Source organism: Mauremys reevesii, linkage group 4 (genome assembly GCF_016161935.1).
Source record: "Mauremys reevesii isolate NIE-2019 linkage group 4, ASM1616193v1, whole genome shotgun sequence".
NCBI lineage: Eukaryota > Metazoa > Chordata > Testudines > Geoemydidae > Mauremys > Mauremys reevesii.
This window is the reverse complement of record NC_052626.1, coordinates 15,766,193-15,792,866: the sequence shown is the minus strand read 5'-3', so window position 1 is coordinate 15,792,866 and position 26,674 is coordinate 15,766,193. Positions and strand designations below refer to the sequence as shown.

General features: G+C 43.5%; 2 protein-coding genes across 18 annotated transcripts in view; one reads left to right on the top strand and one right to left on the bottom strand.

The window, feature by feature from the left end:
- The window catches only part of SYNE2 (spectrin repeat containing nuclear envelope protein 2), a 260,416-nt gene that overhangs the window by 21,968 nt on the left and 211,774 nt on the right, over nt 1-26,674 (bottom strand). For all 15 annotated transcript variants that reach the window (XM_039534632.1, XM_039534633.1, XM_039534634.1 and 12 more), the window contains 4 exons: nt 23,642-23,797; nt 20,811-20,969; nt 19,350-19,516; nt 4,912-5,074 (listed from right to left, as the gene is read on the bottom strand). In XM_039534632.1, coding sequence (XP_039390566.1) covers nt 4,912-5,074; nt 19,350-19,516; nt 20,811-20,969; nt 23,642-23,797 — 645 coding nt within the window. The remainder of the gene's footprint in view (nt 1-4,911; nt 5,075-19,349; nt 19,517-20,810; nt 20,970-23,641; nt 23,798-26,674) is intronic.
- Nucleotides 1-26,674, top strand: part of ESR2 (estrogen receptor 2) — a 175,387-nt gene that overhangs the window by 134,589 nt on the left and 14,124 nt on the right. Inside the window, exons 13-14 of one of the 3 annotated variants that reach the window (XR_005597561.1) lie at nt 2,655-2,761; nt 9,702-9,792. The exons of 1 other annotated variant lie outside the window; for it this stretch is intronic. The gene's annotated coding sequence lies outside the window, so the exon portion shown is untranslated. Of the gene's footprint in view, nt 1-2,654; nt 2,762-9,701; nt 9,793-23,561; nt 23,647-26,674 lie in introns of those variants that run through there. One more of the 3 variants, XR_005597562.1, reaches the window with a different exon arrangement.

The following is a 26,674-nucleotide window of genomic DNA, read 5'->3' as shown; positions in this document are numbered from 1 at the left end:
CCCAGGGAGAACCCACAGGAAGAGAGAAGAACACAAGGGCTTAAAGGAAGATGCTCTCAGGAATTAATAAAAGATGAGCAGTTTAACTTCAAAATGTTAGCACAAAAGGACCAAAACCCCACTGGCTGATCTAAGCGAGAGTAGCTTGTGTATCTGAAAGCAGAACTAGGCCCTAAATGACCAAAGTTAAAGTATATAGAGTATTTTACATAAAAATATATTCTTGGAGTTAATGAAAAGCTGCTGCTATTGATAATGATTTATGACATCATCCGTACTACTCACAGAGGTTTCTTTCTGAGGCTGCTAGAACACCAACTAATGCCAGAGTTTTGTATGTATCTTGCTAAAATTAAAATCTGTCTAGTTTGTTATCTAACCACATAAAGAAGAATGTCAAATGTGACTTGAACCTCTTGGGCCAGACTCTGCCGCCCTTATTCACACTGCCCATGAGTTACTCCTTGAGAAGCACCATTGATTTCAATGGGACTATTCACAGAGGGCTGGACTGTGACTTTAGGCAAGGGGGGTGATACCCAAGCTGGGCTATCCCGGTAGTAGCTTTGTGCTGAATCATCACTTTGAGTAACAATTCTACCCTGCTTCCTCCTTGCCACTGGGGGTGTAGTAATCTGTTGTTGGCCTATACCAGCAGTTTATTACTGTTGGTGTCACTAGGCTTAACCCTAGTTAACTCGGGGGGGTGGAAGACCACGAGTGTCGATGAAGCCCTCCTGCTCTAGGCCTAAGTGAACCAAAGCTCCTCCATGTTGAACTTTAACCGACCTAAAATGCCAGCAGCTGAAAAACAAAATGTGTAACAGCCAGCTATCAGTTGCAACACGGCTCAAACCGGTCTAAAGCGGTAGTGATAAGGGGGGCCTACATGCCTCCAGCTGAAGGACAAGATAACTTGCAGAAGGGAAAATTACTAACAAGCTACAATGGCAGCAGCCAAAATTGCTTAATGTAATTGCTACAGGGGAAGGAAGGGGGGAGGGAGGAAAGGAAGGGGGGTGGAACTAAGATAAAAAGGGAAAGACTGCTTGTATCGGGGCGCTTGATTTGAGACATGCTGGTCTCCTAGTGCCTTTTCGGAGATCTCAAATAAACTCTATCTGCTTCTCCACCCTGATGTGTTCATTGGCGCGACGCACACCGGGCAACGAACCCCGCTGGATTCCTGGCTGTTCTCTCTACGCAAGAAGAGACTTGTCTTTTGAATCTGCGGCCTGTACATAGGGACAGATTCCACTCTCTGTTACGCTGCTGTAAATCTATGACTGACTTGAGTGATGTTACTCTGGACTTACTTACATTGGTGTAATCATGATCAGAATCTTGCCCCCAGAGTATAAATCTATTCTATTAATGCAAAAGCGTCTTGCTGATACTACCAAAGTATTGTTATTATCCGTTATGTTTTGGTTCATATAATAAGTTCAGTCAGAATCCTTGCTGCTTCCTAATGCTGGGGAAGTTATTTAACTTCTCTGTCCCTCCGTTTGCCAATCTGAAAGATTTGACAGACAGATTTGAATTTTAGCAAGATACATACAAAACTCTGGCATTAGTTGGTGTTCTAGGAGCCTCAGAAAGAAACCTCTGTGAGTAGTACGGATGATATCATAAATCATTATCAATAGCAGCAGCTTTTCATTAACTCCAAGGATATTTCTTTTTATGTAAAATACTCTATATACTTAAACTTTGGTCATTTATGGCTTAGTTCTGCTTTCAGGTACACAAGCTACTCTCACTTAGATCAGCCAGTGGGGTTTGTTTTGCCACCTTAATGAGAGTTAACATCATTTTAATTAAGCAGTGGCAAAACAAACCAACTAAAACACACTAAATGATGAGGCAGAAAACAAGCATACAGAACAAAGAACTCCTCACTTCACTGCTCAAAGTTTATTAGACTTAATTATTTAACTGGCCCTACAATGTTGGACTCCCCCTGCAATACTGAGACATCTTTAATTTGTATTTTAAATCTTAAACAGAATGCCTTATGTTGCAATCTTCAACCTGTAAATGAATGAAACATGTTATAAAAGCATCTCCGCCTGCAAGCAATTACCCAGAGTTTTAGAATTAACAGTTATTCAAGACAGCATACATAGCACCTTTGTGATCATGGATGTCCAACATAAAAGAATCCATTAAGATATATTCCTCACCATTAGGCTGTATCCATCAAAACATTTTTTTAAATAAAACCAAGGAAGATCTTTTCAAACCCCTATGTGAATGCAATAAGCAAAGCTTAGTGAAAGGCTTTCTGCTTTGAGCTCTTTAGAGTGAGCACTACCTTGCCATATCCAGTGTGTTTAAAGGTTACAGCAGAAGGAGGCTAGGGGTCTCAGACTTCTTTGTTTAAAATGAAATCCAAGCAATGAAACAGTAGCTTATTCTATAGGACTCTGAGGAGTAAATAATGTATCTTTGCAGCTGAAGTCTGAACGGCCATAGTAAAAATAAATTAATTCGGACACAATTCTTTTGTGTCCCAAGTCTCTGTTTTCTACTCCCAGGAGGAGCTATCTAGGGTGTCAGCCAGGCATAATTTATCACAGCCTATGGAAGCTAAAAGGTTTGAGTGAGGGGAAAATAATTACTTGTTATTTACAGAACCGTTACCATTGCAGATTAAACCATTAAACACTGGGAGCCAAAGGCCACCCTTGCTCCTGCCTGCATGTGCAGCTCCTCCCACTGAAGTCAATGGGAGCCATGCCCACTACCTCTGCGAAGGGTGAGTCTGACCCTGACTGTAACGTCTCCTGAAGTGCTGTGTTGAGCTCTGTGGAAAGGAAGCTCAAATAATTCCACAGGGAACGGAGCTCTCATATCTGGATTAGTCACGGTCGTTTTTCTCAGACAAAGGGGCAGACTGTGAAGAGGGGACGAAGCGCTTAAGCAGCCATGCATGTTGTTTGCAGGCAGACCCGTAAGCCTCCACTTTTGGAAAGTTTAGCCCTAAAAGTTTTAGGGTAAACTATAAATGCCCCTATTATGGCGATGGTCAGAGTTAAGTCGTAGGAGCTGTTGTCCCACAGCGGCAGGTATTTTTAATCTGTTTGTGCAGACACTTCAGCCTAGATTGTGCCTTTAGGCACAGCCCCAAGCAAGGGGTGATGATGCATAAATTGCACTGCTCCAGCAATAGCCTCGGGAGGTGTTGGGACTCAGTGATACTCCTCTGAGCCACAGTCCCCTCCCTGCTTCTCCCATGCAAGAGTGGGTGAGTGCAGTAATGCCAGCCCTGCCCTGCCTCCCAAAATCAACTCAGCTGTACTAGCTGCTTTGTTAAGGCCCTGCCCATTCCTGTGAGGAATTCCTGCCTATCTGCCCTGGAGGAAGCAAGCAGGTATGGGTCAGGGTACTCCATGCAGAGAGGTTCACTCTATCCCTCGCTCCTGTGCATGGGCACAGTGTAAGGGCTAGTCTACACTGGCAATGGTAAAAGCACTGCAGCGCTTTAACGTGGCTTGTGTGGTTGCGGCAGCGCGCTGGGAGGGAGCTCTCCCAAGGCTCTAAAAAACCCCACCTCCACAAGGGGTGCAGCTCCCAGCACTGGTGCACTGTCTACACTGGCGCTTTACATTGCTGAAATTTGCTGTGCTCAAGGGAGTGTTTTTTCACACCCCTGAGCGAGAAAGTTGCAGTGCTCTAAATTGCCAGGGTAGAAAAGCCCTATGTCACTGGCTAGCCCTGAAGCATCTGCTGTCTTTAACCAAGCAAAGCCTCATCCAAAGGGGAAGAGGATAAGGGAACAAACAACAAGACAGAGGTTTTTATAGTCACATTATTGGCTTTTATAGTCACATTGCTTAATGCATTACTGGAATGCAGGAAAGGATTTTATGAGTTTTTGTTTGTTTCTACAATATTTAAATTTCAAAAACATTCTCTAAGTGTTAAATCCCTATAAAGTGTCTCAAAAACACTTTGTTAAGTGCAGTGTATTGTAGCCAGGTTGGTCTTGGGATATTAGAGAGACAAGGTGGGTGAGGTAATGTCTTTTACAGGACCAACTTCTGTTGATGAGAGAGACAAGCTTTCAAGCCACAAAGGGCTCTTCTTCAGGTCAAAGAAAGGTATTCACAGCAAAATGCAAGGTGTAACAGATTGCTTAGCATAAATAGTTAGCACATACTCTAAGAGACCATTCAAGACAGAGTGGCCCATTAATAACTCTGCAGTCATTGGACAAAAAGAGGGGGTTAGTTGGTTATAGATTGTTGTAATAAGCCATAAATCCAGTGTCTCTGTTCAATCCATGATTTTTAGTGTCTAGAAGAGTAATGAATTTAAACTCCCAGGCTGAACTTTTGAAAGTATTGTCATTTTCTTTTGAGGATGAGGACTGGTAGGTCAGATATAGAGTGATCATTTTGTGAAAAGCGTTCACCCACAGGTAGATAGAGTGCTTTTGACTTTTTCCTCAGTAAAATGATAAAAGACAAAAAAATCACCTGCACAACAATTTCAAAAGACAAGCCTGGGAGCTTAAATTCATTACATGCTAGACACTAAAAATCATGGACTGAACAGACACTATTCAGACAAGACATATCTTGACTGGTCCCTTACAATATGTGCTATTCATGCTAAACAATTTGTTCCACCTTGCATTTTGCTGTAACACTGGGAGTACCATTCCCAGACCTGAAGAAGAGCTCTGCGTGGCTCAAAAGCTTGTCTCTCTCACCAATAGAAGATGGTCTAATAAAAGATATTACCTCACCTACCTTGTCTCACTTAGGCAGGAAACACAATGGCTCAAAATGTGAACAACAGAAAAGTCTGTCAAGGAAAGGAAATGGGTGATTTTACACATAGGACTGATCACAATCAGCATCACTTTAAGCCCATTTATTTCAGATGCTATGATTTCCCCACCTGCTGCTCAGCAAGTCTTTTCTGGATCTCTTGATCATCACAGATGTCATACACAACAGGCTTGGAAAGCTCGGCCTCAATGCGAGCCAACCAGGTGCGAAGGGTACTCATATTTTTGTCTAATGTCTGTGTGACAGCAAAGGTCCCTTCCAATTTCTTCAGCCTGGGGATATTGGAAAGAAAACAGGTTGTTATAAACACATTTAACATGGAAGCAGTATTAGCAAGAGGCTCTGGAAATGAAGGAAGTATGATTTATAGAGTATTCTTATCTCCAAACTGACCTGCCTTCTGCAGATTAAAGCCACATTTTAATTATAACCTACCCAAATTGGCACCAGCGGATGCCTCCACAGCTGCAGAAGGTCCTAAGTGAGTCATTTAAGGAGATGCTGTGAACAGGGAGTGGCCCTCCTAGGCTCATTCGAGTGCTAGTGGGTTCCTTGGTTATTTCCCTGAGGACATGCATACAGAAAACTTGCCCTAGTGTACGTTTTATGTATTTGAGACAATCTAGACACCCCCATCTTCCCGGGGTGCAGTGTGACTCCACACTGCCCCAAAATGCAGGGCTGTGCATTCCAGGTAGGAGCTGCTCCTTAATCTTTGAGCTGCATGCTCCACTGCTTGCATAAGTGAAGGCATTTACATCCATGCAAAATGGGTCTAAAACACTACTTGGTCAATTCGGATCACTCCTCTCATTTACACTGGTAGTATTTTACAACTACTTGGTACAAGTATACATGAGGCAAGGCAGTGGAAAAATCATTATTTTCCCTAGTTTTCTAGGATGGGCTCTTTCTCAAGCTACTCTCCCATGTGAATTACAGTTCAGTCTGGAAGGACGAGCACCCTGCCAGCAGATTTTGATCCTGCTGGGAATATGTTAAGTGGGTTGTGCAGCCCCACTGAGGGAGATGGTTTGCTACACCAGCTCTATACCTGGGGGATGGGAGTTGTTCTCTAGAGAGAGAGAGATGGAAGATGCAGGGCATGGGTTGAGCAGTCTGAAGAGGGAAATCTCAGAACAGCTATGCCTTGGGAAAAGGTTTGAACTGCATATATGTGTTGTTTTAGTGTTAGTTTCTGTGTTAATAAAGCCAAACCCCAGGAAAAGGTGTGAGTTTGGACACTGCACTCTGTGTGGACTATGCCTCTGCCTCTTCTGTTTTCAGCAGATCTGAGGATTAGGGCACACATCTCTATGGCTTCTTAAACAGGCCATCTATACTTTTGTCTCCATAGCGACGGGATATTTTGGCCACATGGACTATGTCCATGCTGGTTTATGCAGAAGAGTGCAACAGAGCCCCCTAACATACATGAAACAGAGAGGTGAAGCTAGAATAATAAATCTAAAATGAGAAATTTAAATAAGCCTCGTGAAAAAAAAGAGAGAGAGAGAGGTTTCAGAAAAGGTCCCGCTCTGATTTGCAAAGATAGCAGAGACTGTGGGCCAGATCCATCCTTGGTATACTTCCTCTGTAGTCAATGAAGTTACATCAGGAAGGAATCTGGTTCTGGCTCTCTCTTGCCCAGTTGGGTTAACTTTATTTTCCCCCACTCCCATCTTAGCATCTAAAATAGGCCAAAGTCACAAGTAGTATATCCATTCATCTGCTCCAGGATGGTGATTCCTGTGTATCTGTTTTGTACGGATAAATTAACAATTCCTGATTGATGATTTCCATGGGAAAGGTAGATTGCTACTCTGCCGTGGCAGCTATTGCCCTGCTTCAACAATGTTTTGGAAATGCTTTTTCAGATACGACAAGGGAGCTTGATACTCTAGTGCAGCAAATGGCTCTAGTCCGACTGGATATAAGAATGGTCATACTGAGTCATCTAGCCCAGTATCCTGTCTTCTGACAGTGCCCAATGCCAGGTGCTTCAGAGGGAATGAAAAGAACAAGTAATCATAAGTGACCCATCCTGTGTCGTCCACTCCCAGCTTCTGGCAAACAGAGGCTAGAGAGACTCAGAAAATGGTGTTGCATCCCTGCTCGTGCTGGCTAATAGCCATTTATGGACCTGTCCTCCAGGAACTTGGATCTAGTTCTTTTTTGAACCCTGTAATAGTTTTGGCCTTCACAACATCCTCTGGCAAAGAATTCCACAGGTTGACTCTGTGTTGTGTAAAGATGTGGCTCCTTTTGTTTGTTTTAAACCTGCTGCCTATACTTTCATTGGGTGACCCATAGTTCTTGTGTTACGTGAAGGAGTGAATAATATTTTCCTATTCACTTTCTCCACACTAGTCAAGATTTTATAGACCTCTATCATATCCCCTCTTAGTTGTCTCTTTTCCAAGCTGAAATGTCCCAGTCTTTTTAATCTCTCCTTATATGGAAGCTGTTCCATACCCCTAATCATTTTTGTTGCCCTTTTCTGAACCTTTTCCAATTCCAATATATCTTTTTTGAGATGGGGTGACCAGAGCTGCACTCAGTATTCAAGGTGTGGGTGTACCATGGATTTATGGTTCCTAATTATAACCCTTTCCTAATTTCCTAACATTCTGTTAGCTTTTTAGAGTACCGCTGCACACTGAGTGGATATAAGTGATCCATCCCCTGTCATCCGCTCCCTGCTGGCTATGTTTTCAGGCAACTACCCACAATGACCCCAAGATCTCTTTCTTAAGTGACAGATAATATAAATCCTAACATTTTATATGTATAGTTGGGATTATGTTTTCCAATATGCATTACTTTGCATTTATCAACATTGAGTTTCGTCTGCCATTTTGCCTAGTCACCCAGTTTTGGGAAATCCTTTTGTAATTCTTTGCAGTCTGCTTTGGACTTCACTACCCTGAGTAATTTTGTATCATCTGCAAATTTTGCCACCTCAAAGTTTACCCCTTTTTCCAGCTCATGTGTGAATATGTTGAACAGCACTGGCCTCAGTACAGACCCCTGGGGGACACCACAATTTTCTACTCTTCGCTTTTCAAATCACGTTGCATATCTACAAAATCACTGTGTATTGTACATACAGAATACCATAAAGTGCTCAGGTCTTTGCATTCGGACAACATATGAGGGCTGGTTGATGGTATCCAGGCCTCAGACTAGCACCGTTCATTCACACCACATTCATGCTAAAGGTGCAATCCTGCAAACACTATCTAGGTTAGCGCTTGCTACCATGACTTCGATGGATGTCAATATCAGTAGTACACCTAGTATTATTATTACTATTTGTGTTCCTTTAGCACCAAGGGTCTCCCATCATGGACCACAACCCCATGGTGCTAGATACTGTGTAAATAGAACAAAGATATTCAGTCCCTGCCCCAAAAAGCTCACAATCTAAGTATAACATCAGCGACAACAGGGGAATACATAGACACAGATTGAGGAGCACAAGGAAACAATGTGACAGTAAGTAATAATTAAGGCTGCGAGTCCGTCATGGACGTCACGGATTCCATGACTTTCCGGGACCTCTGTGACTTCCGCAGATGCTGGTGCGACTGCCCCTGAGGCCACCTGCTCAGGCAGCTGCTGGGGTGGTCCCGGGGCCAGCCGCACTGGCCACTGCAGGAGCAACCCCGGCAGCTGGCCCCGGGGTCGCTGGAGCAGCAGCGGTCCCAGGGGCCGCCCCGGAGGCCGTCAGAGCAGCAGTCCTCAGGGCCTCAGAGCAGCTAGGGGCAGTCAGCCCCCACTGCCAACGCCGGGACTAGCTGTCAAATGCCTGGGGCATCCCAGAGCGGCAGTGTCTCAGAGCCACCCAAGAGCTGCTAAGTTTTAGTCAGGGGTATTTATAGTAAAAGACATGGACAAGTCACAGGCCATGAATTTTTGGTTACTGCCCGTGACCTGTCCATAACTTTTACTAAAAACACCCGTGACTAAAACTTAGCCTTAGTAACAGTAAGTGTTTGCATGGCTGCACCTTTGACAAATAAACAAAGATCAGGAAAAACAGGAAGGAAGAAATTTTACAGTGAAATGATTTTTAAAAGGAAAAGATCTTACAATGATGAAAGCAAATACAGGTGTTTGGCTTAGAAACCTCCCTTATTCAGGATATAAATATTGTTCTCAATATGTTTGTTGTAGTAGAAAATGTTTGTTATGATTGCCAGCAACTATAGCACAACCATTGTGGCACTATTAGCATGTGTTTACTTTGTAACACAATTATCATCAGAGACATGCCAATCTAATTAACTAATTTGTTACATATGCCAGCTAGAATATGTCTTTCGTCCCAGCCTTAATGTTCTGGGTCATTAATCTTGATCTTGAGAACTAAAACCTAAGATAAACGGACAGGTGATAATAAACATCTTTCAGAAATCAGTGCTGGTACAACATCATAATATGTGAACAAACTACTGCCTTGAATAAACACACAGACAGGTAAATTCTTAGTGAAGTCAACAAACACTGTGCATGTGGCTCAAGGTTAGTATATTCTAAATCTGTTCTCTATAGGTTTGTATTCCATGCTCGACACTGTAACATGTGAGTGCTTTCCAGTAGCGCATTAGGTGACTAACATCTGTCACGTGTTGTTTGTTCTCTCATCGTCTCCCTAGAGGAAGAAGGGTGCACAGTGGAGAGTTTTCTTTTGGAAGGGAGAGATTTTTTTGGGAGGGGTAGAGGAGGGGAGATAATGTAAATATTGCTATGTATTTGTTGGAGCAGGCAGGTCAAAGAAACACACCTTGCACTTGGAGGAGCTGGTGGTGAGGTTTGTAATGGTCCTTAGTTCCTGGGGGAGTTCATTCCACAGTCTCAGAACCAGCCCCTGAAAAAGTTCTGTCTCCCACACAGACAAGCTTTAACTTGGTTGTAGAGAGTTTCATTGCGACAGAGGAACGAAGTTGCCGGGTAGCCATAAAAAAATCCTGAAAAGTGCTGAAAACCTCCTGAGAAATCCCGGGTGCCCTCAACTCCCACTGATGTCAAAGAGAATTGGAAGCATTCCTTCAGGAATGGACCTGGAGGAATATTGGACCAAAGAATCCAAGACCCTTTGACTGAATAAAAACCACGTGTGTCTCTCTGCTATCATAGCCTCATATTTGCTTTCTGCAAGTGTTTGCGTGAATTAACTTTTGTTTGCAGAAAATGCCATGACTGCTCCTCAAATATGAACCATAGGAGTATTTGTGCTGCGAGTGTTCATATCATATGGCTGTCATGAAAGCTCTTTATGGGTATGAGAGTCATTTAATCAGCGAGCAGAAGCTGTACCATGTGAGCTAGGTGACCAATCACACAGCATGAACAGTGAGTTAAGACAAGCAAATGGTCAAAGTAATAGATGTGGTGAACAATTCCTGATCGCCCACAGGCCTTGGTCAAATAACTTTGAATGACAAACGCATTTGTAACAATCAAAGTGTGTGGGTAGCTCACAAACAGATATAGCTCACTAATTTATTAGATAACAGAATCAGCTGCAAACAATTTGCTCAGATCCACTCAAGAGACTATTGGTTCCTAGCAGCACTGGGTCATAACATTCCCCAGCTGCAACTTGCTTCTCTGGGGCTATGAAAAGGAAATGGCTGAAAAGTCTCCTGTACGTTGCAATGAACATGACTTAAATATGGCCCTTATTCATTCAGCAGAGCACTTAAGTGCATGCTTTAAGCCATGCTTGGAAGACAATTACTAAATGTTTTCATCTTAAAGCCTAAATTCAAGTAGAGGCAAGGGGCTGTATCGTGCAAGTGGGTTATAACTGAGGACCTGATCCTGAGATGCTGAAGTGAATTGAAAGACTCCCATTGATGTGAATGGGCTTTGGATCAGGCCCTAACATTCCACCACTGGAGCCTGAAACAAATCCCTTCTCGATGTTGGTGTCATAAACCCACGTGAAAGGATGGCATGTTTGGCAGTCCTTGCTCAGGAGGTGTCCAGGGGTAGAAGGGTTCTTTTGTTGCAGGCCAGGACTAAAGTGTGTTGGCAGGAACATGGTGTGATAAAGAATTGCACGGTGCCTGCCTGCACTATGCTGGTTTAGAATCAGTGCTGTCAGAAAATGCAGCAGAAAGAACAAACTAAATAAAACTCATTTTTTTCTTTAATGGGATGAAGAGATTCAGATGTATATTTTTAAATCTTGTTTATCAGTGTAAATATCATTCTGGTCAGGCAGCAGAGATACTATTCAGATTTGTTAAAGAAAATATGGTGAAATTAAATTGCACTGTCAATTGACATTACTGTCTGATAACAGGAAATCTTTGTTCAGTAGATTTTAGTGCAAACTGACTATATAAAGCACACAAGCTTAAGAAATGATGCCTTCATTTGGGCCCAACCTTTAAATATGTGCAAGTTCATTTCTCTGTGCAGCTTCTGGCTCTTGGAAATAACCCAGAAACCTTTACATTGGCTGGTTCTATTATTTGAATGAAGATAATTAATATCACATAATCACTGAATAAGAAGGGGCAAGCTACATTTCATATTAAACCTTCCATTTATCCATAATATTGTAGTCCCAAATCTCCACTGACATTGATACGAGACACCAAAGAGACCAGTACAAATTTTAACTGAGAAGGCCCCTGAATGCTATTTATCCAGTCTAATGAACTGCATCTCCCACACAGCATAATCCATTTTCTCATCCACTTGTCACAGGCAAATTGCACACACACACACACATGCTGACATAGCAGTGCCCATCCCCCCAGGCTGCTGAACCACCCAGACAGATACTACTGAATTAGTGATTTCTATTCTTACACGCACTATAACCAAACGCAGAGCTGATTATTGAAACAGCACTTACCGTTTATAAGGAAAAATCATTCCTTAGCTTGTAAATCCCAAACTGCAAGGATTCTGTCTGTGTAACCACAGCACTCATGGAAGAGGAAACCCCTCCTCTATGGATGCCCTATTTATTCATTGCTTTAGCATCTCCCCGGGGGGGGGGGGGGGGGGAAGCCTTTTTCATCCTCCTCCTCCTCTGCAAAGCCCCTAGCGGGGGTGTCACAGCGTGCATGCGCACGCACACCGCCCCCTGCCCCCCCCCCGGTTTCCTTCTGTTAACCTGAATTTTTACCTGGCGAATTGCTGAAAACCCAACCACAAACACAAAGTAGCTTTATTTTGACACAACAGAATTAGCTCATGAAGAAAAAGACCCTGAGGCTTGCCTGGGGGTGGTAATGAAAAGATGACGCTCCAGAAGCTTCAGAACCAAAAGGTAAAGTCTTCTGAGTACAATCAGATACCTTCAGCCTCAGATTCTGATGATTTATAGAGAGATTTTCCTATTGAAGCAATCCCCAAAATTAAAACACACATAAACACATGCACAAAATGCTTACTTGGATTATGCTCTCTGTTGCCTTGTTTGCTATCATATTACAGCTTTTTATGTACAAATTAAAGCTTACTCCAATTCAATCTACCCTGTCCTGTGCTCAGCCCTCCAGTGAAGGAGTAGGGCCAATGAAGTGCAAGGAGTTACACTGACGCTCAAACTGCCCCTTAATCTTTACTTATTACATCATTTGTCAAAAAATCAATCACCACAAATTCCTTGTTCTGATATCACTGCCAGAGAAGGGTGAGAAGGGCTGGGAGGGAGAGAAAATTGCTTTAAACACAGATGTATCTGAAAATCACCAACACGGCACTAAAACTTTGAAAATCACACCAAAAATCCAAGGAATTATTTGGAAGTCTAATGCATTTGACCATTTTCTCTGGCATTATGGGAATATATGTCCCCACCCCGATTTCTACCAGGGTTTATATTTTTATTTCTTTTTTCTGCAGGGAGTGGGTTCAAAATACATGAGTGCACAGTAGTTTATTCAAAACAGAGACACCAGCAATAGCGAGCTGCCCTCCCCACCCTTTGCAGGCTGGCTCACACTGGTGCTGACCCATGGCGACCCTCAAACCAGGCCAATGGGGCCTACCTGCAGGAGCTAAATTCTGCGCCTGCCTCGGTGTTGGTTTGGGTCTCACACAGGGACCTGGGGGGATTTAACCAGGGCCATGGGGTGGCTAATGTGCAGGAGCCCCTAGCTGGGGGGCCTTGAAAGACACAGCTGGAAACCTCCCATCCTCTGTGGGCTCGGGGTGGGGCCGCCCCATTCCTAGGTGTGGGTTTTCCTGTTGACTCAGAGCCAGCCCCGGTTAGTCATATGGTGTCGCCAGGCCCCATCCCTGTGCGGCAGCTGGCAGAGTCAAGCCAGTCCAGTGACCTCAGAGGCCGGGCGAGCTGTGAGCTGCACCCCGAAGGGAGAGGCAGGAGCAACAGCTGGATGCTGCAGGGATGGGCTGCTGCTTTTTGGGAGGGGAGACTGAGGGTAAGTGGGAGGAGGCTTGCCTGGGGGAGGTGCTGTGACTCGAGCCGTTCAGGGGGCAACCAAACTTTTAAATTGCACCCTCCTTTCCTCCCCTCTCCCCCCACTATCAACAGTTACGTGTCGCCTCTGTATAGGACACAGCAGGCAGATAGATCCATTGGGATATTTTTCTCACTGAGATCCAATCTTGTGAGTAAACAATGCCAGCGTCCCTTCACTCTACCAAAGGCACACTCAACTGTCATTCTGCACCTGCTGAGGAGGCAGTTGAATCTTTCCTTGCCGCTGTTGAGGTGGTAGGGTATGAGTCAGGGAAGCAGAGGGTAGGCCGTGTCCCCCAGGAACACTATTGCCGATGGTAATCCGCCGGTCAGGGGGGAAAAGTCCTTGCTTGTAGCTTTCTGAAAAATCCTGTTGTTAAAGATGCGAGCATCATGCATCTTCTCTGACCAGCCCACAATGGCATCAGTGACGTGTCTGTGGTGAGCCACCAATGCTTTCATAACCAGAGAAAAGTAGCCCTTTCTGTTGATGTACTCCGTGGCAAAGTGCTCTGATGCCAACATAGAGATCTGTGTTCCATCTACTGCTGCATCGCAGTTCGGGAACCGCAGTGCTGCAAATCCACCCACTACGTCACAGCCCTTTGTAGCAGGAGGCAATAAATGGCCCCTGCAGTGGATTCTGCAACTCCTAACTGATTTTCCATTGACCGGTAGCAATCTGGCTTTGCAAGTTTCCACAGTGTGATCATCATTCTCTTCTCCACAGTCAGTGCAGCTCTCAATGTTGGTGTCCCTGAGCTGGAGCACTGGGGCGAGCTCAACACACAGATCCAGAAATGCAGCCTTGCACATCGAAAAGCTCTGCAGCCACTGCTTGTCATCCCAAGCCTGCACTACAATGCAATCCCAGCAGTCAGTGCTCGTTTCTTGGGCCCAGAAGTCGTGCTCCACCATCTGCAGCTGTTCCGTGAATGCCAACTTGGTTCTCATTATGTCCCACAGCAATCTGTCCTCCAAAAGAATCATCAGCTTGCGGCTCTGCAAATACTGGAGAATCATGAATCCTGTGCTTGCCACACTTATGACTTATGGGTTCATGAGATTTTTGAAAAAAGGTGCAAAAATTATGGGATAGAGATGACATTATGAGACGGAGACAGTTGCATGTTGGGAAGTTGACCCCTTGCTCCCACCTCTGCCCAACTCATTTTGGCCCCACCATGCATTGCCAAAACTTCCCAAAAGATGGTGCACTGGATGGTGGTGCGTTGCACACTGGCATATCTACCCCTGGTGCACTGTAAACACTCTTGGTGAGCATGTGCAGCGCTGACACAAGGAGATAAGTATGTACGTGCACATGCGATATACTAAGTGCGGCGGCTGAATGATGATGTAACTTGTGTCGACCAAAGTTTGTAGCGTAGACATGGCCAGAGCCTAAGGGTTTGTTTGTACGGCGAGCTAGTGTGGCGTAAGCGAAGGTGTGAATCTACAGCACACCAGCTTTCCGCAAGATAGCTCGCCATGTGGATACTGCTACCACAGACAATGGGACTTTTACTGTGGATTCCCACACTGGCTTTCTGTGCACCAATTTGCCATATAGACAAGCTCGGAGCATTCCCAGTAAAGACACAGATTGGACCTACTGTATGTAGACTACCTGTTGCAGGCAGCAAGGCTACCTGTGTTATGCAGACGATTTATTTTGCTTTAATCTGATGTCCTCAATATTCTTATGAAATCCTATTTTAATAGTAGTTTTAGATTGCTGTTTAAGAATTTCACCAGACTGTCCATGGGAGGGGAAAAATCTTAATCTCTAAGAAGTGGAAGGAAGGCTCTTTAAAGCCTACCCTGTTTATCCATCCAAAGGGTTTGCTGTGGTCAGGGCTATGAGCCTCCAGATGCATAGGAAATGCCAAACAACCATGGATGAGAGCCATCTTGAAGGGGTATAAGGTGAATGACACCACCATGTTGGGAGCCTTAACGTTAACTTGCCTTGGTAATGTCCCCATATTTCAGTGCTTATATAGGGGTTGTAGCCATGTATTTATTCCAACCAATCCCTGCTATAATTTATTGTGAGCTGCCCTGCAGACACAGAATTACACAAATCCTCTCATCACGGCATACATCCAATTCATGCTATTCTCAGTAAGGCAAAGAACGTGAACCTACGCAACAAACACAGGAGCACAAGGCATTACCAATAAGCCACTACACACTGTTTGGAAATGGTGCTTATTCTCTGCAATCTTATACAGAAATTAGATTGAAAAGCTGCTTGCAATATACAGTATGTTTATGGGGTACAAAAATGCATACTGAAAGTACTTTATTACTGTAGACTAATTCGTTTGGTTATGGCCACTGGAGGGACCCACCACCGAGATACCATGCTGTAATGCAGGTTCAAGTGTTTTCTGTGCAGTTTAAACATCCATCTATAAATATGTACATTGTTAAACCCTGGGGTTGTGCAGATATCCTCTGAGCATGAACCACCACTGTGGTGGCTTCCTGAGTCTGCAGACAGTCATAATGAAACAACAGCTTCAAGAGCAAATCTTTCCTCACTGTCCTTGCTCACAAAACACTACATGCAGTAGAATCTTGGTGGCAAGCAGGCCATAGAGAGAGGCCACAGGACTTCATTGCCCTATATGATGGACTGCCCCTGACAGCTCTCTCAATCCTTGAAGGCAATCGTTGCAGAGTACTGCTCCACTGCATACAGGGTGTGAATTCTTAGTGTATGTGTTTTTGGCAACCTGCTCCCACTGCAGCCTACATATGCCATTTCCTCTACATTTTGAGCCTTGCACACTTGTCTCTGTGTGTGTGTGTGTGTGTGTGTGTGTGTGTGTACACATACGTGTAGCATTTCATTTTAAGGGTAACAGCTGCTAACTAATAAGTGGCGATAAGAAAAGATTACGGATGATGTTCTGGAATCTAAGGTATATGTTTCCACAATTAGTAGAATTGCAGAACACTCAGAAAAGTGGCCAAAATCTCAAATTAGACTTTAAACTTTTGTTTGTCTAGTACCCTACTTTTTTCCTTTCCTGCCAGCCAACAAAGAAAAGCAGAGAAGAGCATGGCTAGCTAACAGTCTCTCCAAAGCTGTACAGAAATTCATTTGCGTAACTAAAAAAAGGAACAGATGTCTGCATGTTATTTTTTCCATGGGAATTATGTTTTCAGATGCTTCCTAGTTTACATCAAACCATGCTTCACATGACAATGCCTTTGTGAACTGCACAAGCCAAGTAGATACATACAATAAAAGTGCTAAGTCCATTCTGTGTAGCTGCTGCCATATGGCAAATCTGAGCTTGTCACCATGATCTAAGAGAATCGCTCCAAGGTCTAAACTGAGAACTCACCTAATTTGCCCATCTGTCTCAGGTTGTTTATTGGTTTAAGGTGAAGTAAGTTGTTTATTGAAAATGTTCTGTATTGATTAGATTGGCTTTTGACTGTGTTTTGCTGTCATTTCAATATTGTATAGACAGATATATATTATATTACATGCAAAGAAGTTAAAAGCATTAAGGTTGCCAAGTCAAGCACTCAAAAGTTAGGAAATAACAGAAATAAGAGTCCCTGTGCAACATTAATGTGACCTCTTTGTGCATATATAGCTCATGATACAGTCTTTAATGATAGGATCACATACTATTTTTTCCACAGGACCTGTGTCTCATTCAGGGCACAGGATGAATCTTTTAACAAAGTTTTGTGTGGGTAATTTCCTAAGTTTAAAAAAAAAATAATGAAAAAAAAAACAGAAATTCCACCATTTGACATCATCAGAGTTAGAACCTTTAGATCACTGCACAGACCCCTGCTACTTGAGATAAGTGAGATATTTGGTGACAGCAGGGGAATGATGAGGCTCCCCGGCTCTGGAGGGGAGTGTATTCTAGGGGGCATTCCCCACAAGAGTGACCCATTCGGTTCCTTACAAACTGTCCCTGTCCTGTCTCTTCCCCACCCAACTCTTTGTCCCAGTCCCATTCTCCTCTCTTAGCCAGTCCCAGTACTCAATCTCTCATCCCAGTTCCAGTCCCTTTGCCCAGTAAATCCTAGTCTCACCAGTCCAGACTCCTCCACTCTCATTCCTCCCCCAGCTCCTTGGTCTATCTGGTTCAATATTCATAACCCCAACGCAGTGGCCATTGTTCTGATGCTTCAGAGGTAAGTAAAAAAACCCTGCCACAATGGACAGTTATGCAATAATATGTGCAAAGGGGAAGTTATTCCTAGCCGCAGCCAGGCAGAGGTTGGTTTATGGCAAAGATTACTTGAGTACTTTGTGGAGTACAGTGTTGTGAAGAAAATAATCTTTCCTTTGTGTTTAATTTCTAGTACTTTCTCAAATATTATCAGTAAAACACACCATGTGTAATTCAGTTTTTAAACTAAAAAATGTATGAAGTGGCACCAAGCTGCTTGCAAAGATCAGAGATTTTTTTTTAAAATATGGTAGCTTGTATTTTAAAACATTATTTCACAACAGTTAACGTTCAAAACTGAAAGCAACACTAAGTGGTCTCAGAAGTTAAAAACCCAGCACCTTACGACAAACCTATAACAGGCAGAGAAAAAGTGCAGTTATAACACTTCTGTTGATGGATCTCCATTGTATTTATGGTACTGGAATGAACTGCAAGTAGGAAACCTCTTGCATGAAGAACTGGATGCCTTCCTCTTATACAGCACTTTTCATCAGCAGATCCCAAAGCGCTTTACAAAGGAGGTCAGTATCTATCCCCATTTGACAGATGGGGAAACTGAGGCACAGACTTGCCCAAGATCACCATGAAGGCTAGTGGCGGAGCCAGGAATAGAACCCATGTCTACTGAGTCCCAATCCAGTGCCCTATCCATTAAGAGCAGACCTGAGTGGCAGACTCTAAAGAAGGGCTCTTCTATTGAGTCACCTTAGGCTCAAGTGCTAAAACCCTTCATTACGATTCAGGGTAATTACAGCTGAGCCGTGATGATGGTTGGGCCCATTTAGCTCCAACCAGAATATTAAGGGGGTGGGAGTCTTCTTTAAGGCCCACAGAAAACAAGGACAGTGAGAAACTCTAGAAAGCGTTTATTTTGGGCAGAAGGCTTAGGTTGATGCCAATGTTGTATTCATTTTATTGTTTCTGAGTTACCAATAAACCCAAATCCCAGGAAGGGGGTGAGTCTGGACACTACCTTGGGGTCTGTGTACTGTGCTGGGGGTGGGATAAAGACTCAATCTGTTCACAGATTATAATGAAATTGGATTATCTCAATCAATGGGCAGGGTGACAGTTTTCTTAGTTCTTTCAGTAAAATAAAACATTTAATCCAATCAGAAGAGGTCATAGATGGGGCTATCCAGATTTTGTTGATTTGCCACGGCAAAGCTTTTCCTAATTTATCGGTCTGTGATGGATGCTGCATTTTAAAAATAATGTGCAGGCCTTAGAGATGTGGTCATGTAAGAGCAGCCTACAATGTTGGGATTAAACTCCTATTTGTTAGACATTCCAAAAATTTTAAGAGCAGACTGGACCATTTTGACCATCTAGTCTGACCACCTGCATAACACAAGCCATAGGATTTGACCCAGTGATGTCCACATATTCCAATAACTTGCACATGGACTAGAGCCTATCTTTTAGAAAGGCATCCAGTGTTAATTTAAAGATTTCCAAGTGATGGAGAATCTACCGCATCACTGCACAGCCAATATGGTATTTTTAAATGAAGTTCAGTACAATGATAGCAAAGTAAAAATCACTTTGATTCCACCTTAAATCCTCAGATTTAGAAAGAAAAATCCCCCACACCCCGATGCTGTGTACATGGAGTAGTGTGGTTTCAAAATAGACCAGAAAACCCTAACAATCAAACTGAATAAGAAAATATAGATTTAATCTTATTTTTAAGCCAATTTTGAAATCCCAATTAATATACTTTAAAATCAGGTCAGTATGCTTCTGAGTTTAGTTGGGAACCCCATGTAGACATTATACAAATTGTCAAAATAGCATTTTATTTAAAAGTTTAAGGCCACTTCCTAGTTTCAATCACTTTCCATCAAATGCAAGTATTGAAATTTAAGTTCTTACCGTCCTCCAAAGACATCAAAGAGATGCTGCCACCGATTGTTAATTTTATTGAGTTTGTCGTCTATTTCTGCGACTCTGCTCTTGTTGCTAGTCTTGATCAGCTGATCACCCATTTGCTGCAAATGAAGTTTATTTTCACCAAACAGGTTTATTTCTTCCATACAGTCCTGAAAAAAATAAATCCCAAAATTACTCTCAGCAAATACTGAAAATCAATTTCTTGTTGAAATAACATTTCTGGGTTTCTTTGTTATATGGGGTAGGGATGGGCTTGAAGTGGGATGACCAAGACTACTATAGAAACACCGGGGGAATAGCTCCTCAGCTGGTGTAAACTGGCAGAGCTCCACTGGGGAAAATGGAACTACATCAGTTTACACTAGCCGAGGATCCAACCTTTTTTTGTTTATTATCTATCTGTAAGGCCTGCACATAACCAGAAAAATCAATAAAATAGAGAAGGGTAGGGAAAACAAACCACAAAGGACTACATTAGATCTGGTGTTTTAATACATTAAAGTACTACATTGAAAACTTATTCTTAATTGAATAAAGTACCCATAATTAAGACACTATAAACAGTAAGTGGCTGAAAGACCTGAAAGCTTTCAGGTACCTAACCCTAAGAACAGCAATTTAAATTTCTAGTATTTTCTTGGGTTTTTTTTTCTTTTAACTTAAATTTTCAATGAGTTACCTTGAAAGAACCTGAATTCAAGTTCAAAGGGCTCTTCCTTTGCTGGTATTCTTATACTCAGTGATCTGGGATTAGTTACTGAGCCCCTTAAGCCATTAGGAAAGGACACTGGCAGTGGACTACTGTCTTGTGTCTTTAAGACAGTGCTTTTATATATTATTACTTAATCAAGTCCTGTACCATAGAAGGAAATCAGGTTTGTGTCCCGACTTGATCTGTGGGTTTGGAGGGATTTTTGGTTGTGGTGACCTCCTATGTACTTAGCACCAAAACTACTGTACCCCTCCGTATTCTGGGATCATCCCCCATTTACCTTCCAACTGCCCCTTTCACAACAGCTAGCACTGGTGAGAAGTGGGGGAGCAATGAAGCACTACCAGGCCTCCGTAGATTACCTACAAAGGATACTCCAAGATGAGGAGTCTCTAGCTTCACACACTACAAATATCAAGCACAGGACCCATAGGTTACATCCTTCCCCAGTGTATGAAGCAGGAGTCCCAAGTGTAAATGCAGTATGTTGCTGCAGCGCAATCAGGGGGGTGTTCTGTTTTGGTTTTGACTCTGAGATTGATCAGCAGTAGGGATAAAGACAAAGGACTTGGTATCAATGGAAGTTAGGCACTAAATACCTTTGTCAATTGGGGTCTAAATGTTTAAACTTCTAATCTTTAGCCTGTAAATCCTGTTTGACATTCCTATTTTAGTGTGGGCTTATCTACAACAAATTCTTAGAATGCATGAAAAGCTGCTTTCCTGTTTACCTTTTTTAATTTGTCTATCGCATCTTCAATGCTAACATCCGCAGTCTGTAACACTTTGCTTTCCATCTCTACCAACCATGTACATAGTTCCTTATTCTTTTCATCGAACACAATCCACGTATTGAGTCTGTCCTCTATCTCCTGCTTACGCAGAGACACCTATGGATAACAATACACGACAGCTGTCAACATCTCTGAAATCTCTCAGCAGGAAGCCAACGATTACAAATATAATCAAAAGCATGCATAACTAAGATATATATTCATGTTTATTTTTAACAATAGATTATTGCAGCAGACTTTATTATAAATGCAAAATTCTAAATTAATTAGCGGTTCCAATTTACAGGACCATTTACTAGAGTTCTCCAGTTTTCCTTTTAAAGATGGTAACCAGAATGTTATAACATGAGGTTGGAACACCAGGAGTAAACACTGTCTATGAGTACATCTTCACTACCGGCCGTATTGGCAGGTAGCAATCGATTTCTCGGGGATCGATATATCGCGTCTCATCTAGACGCAATATATCGATCCCCGAACGCACTCCATAATTAATGGGCTTAATTATCACTTCAAAAAGTTTTTTTTCCTCCTGCTGATGATAGCTCATCTCAATTGATTAGACTTTTCCTGTTGTTATGCATACTTCCACCTTTTCATGTTCTCTGTATGTATAAATATCTCCTGTCGGTGTGTTCCATTCTATGCATCCGAAGAAGTGAGGAAAGCTCATGCTAAAATAAATTTGTTAGTCTTTAAGGTGCCACAAGTACTCCTGTTCTTTTTGCGGATACAGACTAACACGGCTGCTACTCTGAAACCTGTCACTCTGCAATGTTCATGACAGCTGCAGGGTTTGACTTTTAAAGTCTTTCAGACCTCTCCATTTAAATATCAATTGTTTTCAAACAATACATATCTTTCACTCTCCTGCTTCGACTCCTCTCGCAAAAGACATACAAAATGGAGTATTCTATTAGTATGTTTTAAATTGAATTACAATGGCCAAAAGTTTATAATTTGGATTAATCTGTAGCTAGGCACATTGGCTTGATTTTCATTTTCAGAGCCACTGGGCACTCTCTGTCTGAGCTAATGGTGCTCAGCATCACTGCATAATCAAGCCTCTTATTTAGGTGTCTAAATATGAATATACAGAAGGTGCCCAAATCAGGCATACAACTTTGAAAATATTGTGCCTACATGTTTTCAAGTCTAACATTCTCAGTGTTCAGAATCTGCTGTAGTAAGTAAAATAATGAACATATTTCATTGGATGAGCCATTCAGGCCTTGTTTACACTACATTATTAAACTGACCTATGCCAGGTTCAATGTACAGCCACCACAGTAATTACTGCGGTTTTTCACGTCCTACCTTCCTTCTGCTGGTGGTGTGTGTCCTTATCAGGAGTCCTTGCACCAACTGAAGTGGGGAAATGATCGCCTGGGCTGTTGGCTCGGTGTGGAGCCCTGCTGCTGGGCGCCGACACCCCGGGCTGTTGGCTCTGCTGCGTAGTGCCTCACAGCTGTGAGCTCCATGCAGAGCTGACAGGTAATGTAAGTAAAGCAGTGTCTACACAGACGCTATGGCGCCCTAACTACATTGACCTAAACACTACATCTCTTGTGGAGGTGGAGTTATTAAGCTCGATATACTGGAGGACTTACATTGGTAGGAACAACGCTGTAGTGTAGACGCTTACAGAGTTAGGTCGACAACATCGACCTAACTCTGTAGTGTAGACCTGGCTTCTGTTTAAGGCAAAACATTTCCCCACATCAAAGTTATTATGAAGGGCCTGACTGCAATCCTTATTCCACCCAAACTCCCATTGCACCCAAACTCCCTTTGCCTAGGTAAGGTTTGGGCCCTAAATACTAAGAGAACTTTGTTTCTTTTGTAATCTACAAAAAAGAGCTGTGTAATTCTATGACTATAAAGGGTTCCATTTGTTGCTAGCTTAGAAATATCTGCTAAGCTATCTTCTTAAATCAAGAATCTTAACATCTAGCATTTTGTTTATTTATCCATTACCTTTCTCTATTAATACCCTGGGGTATTTTACGCATATATTTTACACATCGATATATACCAATCTATAAATTCAGGGAGCCAAATTCATCCCTGGAGTAACTCCATTGGCTTCTGTGAATGAATTTGGGCCAGTACATTTAAACGCAGTGCTAACTAAATGTAATAAAGCAGTAGGCCACAAAAGATGGCAAATGTTGAACAGTAAACTGTGCAAAGTTTTGGAAATACATTATATTAAAGAAATGGCAAGTCCATTTTTAATGTTTCAGTCCTTTTTACTAAACATACCGAAAAGCTAATTTATTTCTCAGTTTCATTTATTAGCTTTCTTGGAGCTGTATTTTACATCAGCCTATGCAACATGCCATCATTTGTGAATTCATAAGACAAAGTAGGCAGCAGGAACAGCAAAACAATTCCCCCGACTTCTTCCCTTCTTCACATCAGGCGATTCCTCTGTTTAGCCTTTAGCACTCTAGTTTGTGAGTTAGAACAAAGCCATCCATTTCACCCAACAGTTGCATTTCTTTCATACACTCCATTGCTAAGAGTTTGCAAAACTGGAGCACTGTGTGTTATGGAAACAAAGAGAGCAGAGCCCAGACTAACTTTATTCCACTATTGTTCAGCCATGCTGCTATAAAGAAACTGCATCGGCAAAGAATGCAACAAAAGAGACTCCACTAAAACATGTTTCTTTCTGCTGTTTAGACCCGGCAAGACATTTCACCCTAAATGCATCAACAAAAAACAAGGACATGAACAGTATATTCAACAGCTAAGTGACTTACTCGCAAGCAGAGTTCTTCCCATTTCCTGTGCAAATGCTCTACTTGCTCCTTCAGCAGCACCACATCTTCTGCAAGGATATAATGAGCCAAGTCTGCCTTCATATTATCAAGTTCTTTCACGTTTTGATTCCAGTCTGCAAGTGACTTCTCCAGTTCCTGCATTTAAACACAAGGGAAACAATCCTTTAGATTAAGCGCCTGTGTTTTTTCAAAACCTGTTGGTTTAATCCTCTGATTGGCCTGTGGGGGAGGGGAAAACAGAAAAAGAGGAGGGGAAATTTACACATAGGCAGCCAAAAGGGTAAAACTGTGAAAGCCTTTGCTAGGATGCTTTTAGGTCAGCCTCCCTTTCCTTTTCCTTCTATCTCTGCATCCTGTTTGGGGGAGGGTGGGAAGAGAAATGGTTAGCTTAAAAGATTAATCTCTCTTTAGCTTTATTAGAGGGTTCCCTCCAGTGTTAGTTATTCTGAACCTGATCCAGAGCCCATTAAAGTCAATGGCATAGCTCTTGTTGACTTCATTAGTGCAGAAACAAGCCTCCTGTTACTCTATAAAATACAAAAATAGGCTCTACTAGATATCCAACACCCAACATCTTCTGATACACTGCTGCAGGGTTTGGCAGAGTGACCAACTTCCTAATCGCACAAAACCGAACACTCTTGCTCACTTTCACTGGACTGGGGCAGGGGGTTGGCGTGCAAGAGGGGGTGCAGGCTCCGGCTAGGGGTGCAGGCTCTGGGGTTGGGTGCGGGAGGAGATGTGGGCCCTGGCTTGGGGTGTGGGCTCAGGGGTGAGGGAGCTGGGGTGGAGGAGGGGGCTCAGGGCTCAGGCAGGGGGTTGGGATGTGGGAGGGGGTTTGGGGTGTGGGCTCCGGCCAGGTGGCGCTGACCTCAGGCAGGGTCTCTGTCTGCCCTGGCTCTGCGCAGATCCCAGAAGTGGCAGCATGTCTGGCTCCTAGGCACAGGGGGCTCTGTGTGCTGCCCGCAGGCACTGTCCCCCGCAGCTCCTCCTGGCAGTTCCCGGCCAATGGGAGCTGTGGAGCTGGAGCTCAGGGCAAGGCCAGCGCATGGAGCCTCCCTGGCCGGCTGCCCTTCTGCCTAGGAGCCGGACATGTTGGCAGTTTCTGGGAGCTGCACGGAGCCAGGGCAGGCAGGGAGACTGCCTTAGCGCCGCTGCGCTGCCGACCGGACTTTTTAAAAAATATTAAAATTTTAAAAAACAAACAAAAAAACCCAACAACCCCCAGACCCATTATCAAGGAGATAATCTTTCCTGATGGCTTTTAAAAAGTGCTTATGTTAACGTTGTCACTGAAGTAGAGGAGTAATTGCACAAGAAACTGCGGTAGGGAAATATCTGTGTTCTAAACATGAGGGAAAGTCACATTTTACAACTTGTCAAAAAACCTTCCTGGTTCTGCTAACAAGGAAAAATGCTCTGCCTCTAGGAGAGGTAAACTGGACCAAAAAAAAAAGAAAAAAAGCACAAGGGGAGCAGACAGCTCCTCCTACCCTCATAGTTCTTCTGCATGGTTGGGGGAGGCTGTCTCCCTGCAAAGAGCCCGCTGTGGCCCTGCCCACGCTCCACCCCTAAGCCCCTTCCTGCAGTTCCTTCCCGGGGCCCCTCTCTTCCGTAGCCCAGGCTAGCTAGGGCTGCGGGAGGTAGGTGCCGCAATGACTTGGGGTGCTGGGACCGCACTGCTCAGCGCAGGGGTTGGGGGCCCGTCCACAGCTCTGGTGCTCTACGCCGGGCTGCTGTGGCTCCATGGCTGGGGGCGCTGCAGCCGGACTGCCCGGAGCCGGGGTAGGGAGCTCCAGGGCTGAGGGTGCTCGGGTGGCCCAGGGCTGGGAAGTGGGAGGTTGCTCCGGGCTCCTGAGAGGGAGGGGGAGCAGAAGAGGAGGGTGAGAGGTGGGGCCTCAGGCAGAAGGGGAGGGGCTGGGGGCTAGCCTCCCCCAACGGCCGGTTCACCGGCCACCCATGTTCTTTTGATCCATCTGTATATATGCACATTCACATTTTGAAAGGAGACTGACTCACCATTCAATTCGCAAACGAAACACTGAAAAAAATTCTATTAAAATAAAAAGGGTTGATAATTGAACTGAAAAGAATTCTCCCAGTTCACAATAAATTCTCCCTTGGAAATATAAGGGTATGTATTTATGCAGCTCAGCATACATTAACAAAGGATCTGAGTCAAAGCCCAGTGAAGTCAATGGGATGGGAAAAGCACCATTCCACAGAATACTACCTCCTAGCAGCTCTTATATGGTGCTTTTCATCTTTAGATCTCAAAGTGCTTTACAAAGGAGGTCATTATCCCCAGTATTATTTTCTTTAAAGGCGGATAAACTGAGGCATAGGGAAGGAAGTGATTTGCCCAAGGTCACCCAGCAAGCCAGTGGCAGGCCCAGGAATGGAACCCAGGTCTCCTGTGTGAGTCCCAGTCCAGTGCTCTATGCATGAAAAGAAAGATCAAATGAAGAAACTGGGGTCCTTATTTGGTCCTTCTATACTTTCCCTTGTACCTAAGTGCTGCTTCTATACTGACACAATTTGACACTCGTTCTCCATTGCCAAAGCTCCACTGTAGGTATTCTCAGTGGTGGTGGCTGTATGCAGACAGGGTGCAGGCATTTTTAATAAACACTGTGTCAACACACGTGTTTGAAAGTAGACTGTTCTTGCACATGAAAGGAAGCCAGCTATCACAAAGAAGATCTCAGGGAGCTGATAGCGATCCAAAGGCATCTGACATCGGTAAACTTACTTGTTTCCACAAAGAACAAGCAATTTAGTTCATAAACAGGGTGATAAAGCACAATGCCATGAAGCCAAACGCAAAATTACCAAAACGAGTCATGCACTGGAAATACTTTCCATGCCATTTAACTTTCATGGCAGGACATTGGCAGCAAAGACTTAAACAGCTGCTGCCCCACTCTGGCGCTCCTTTCCTTTTCTCTATTATTTTTAGCATGCCACAGGTGTGCAAGGGGGATAATAAGGTCCCTGCCTGGAGAATTTTAC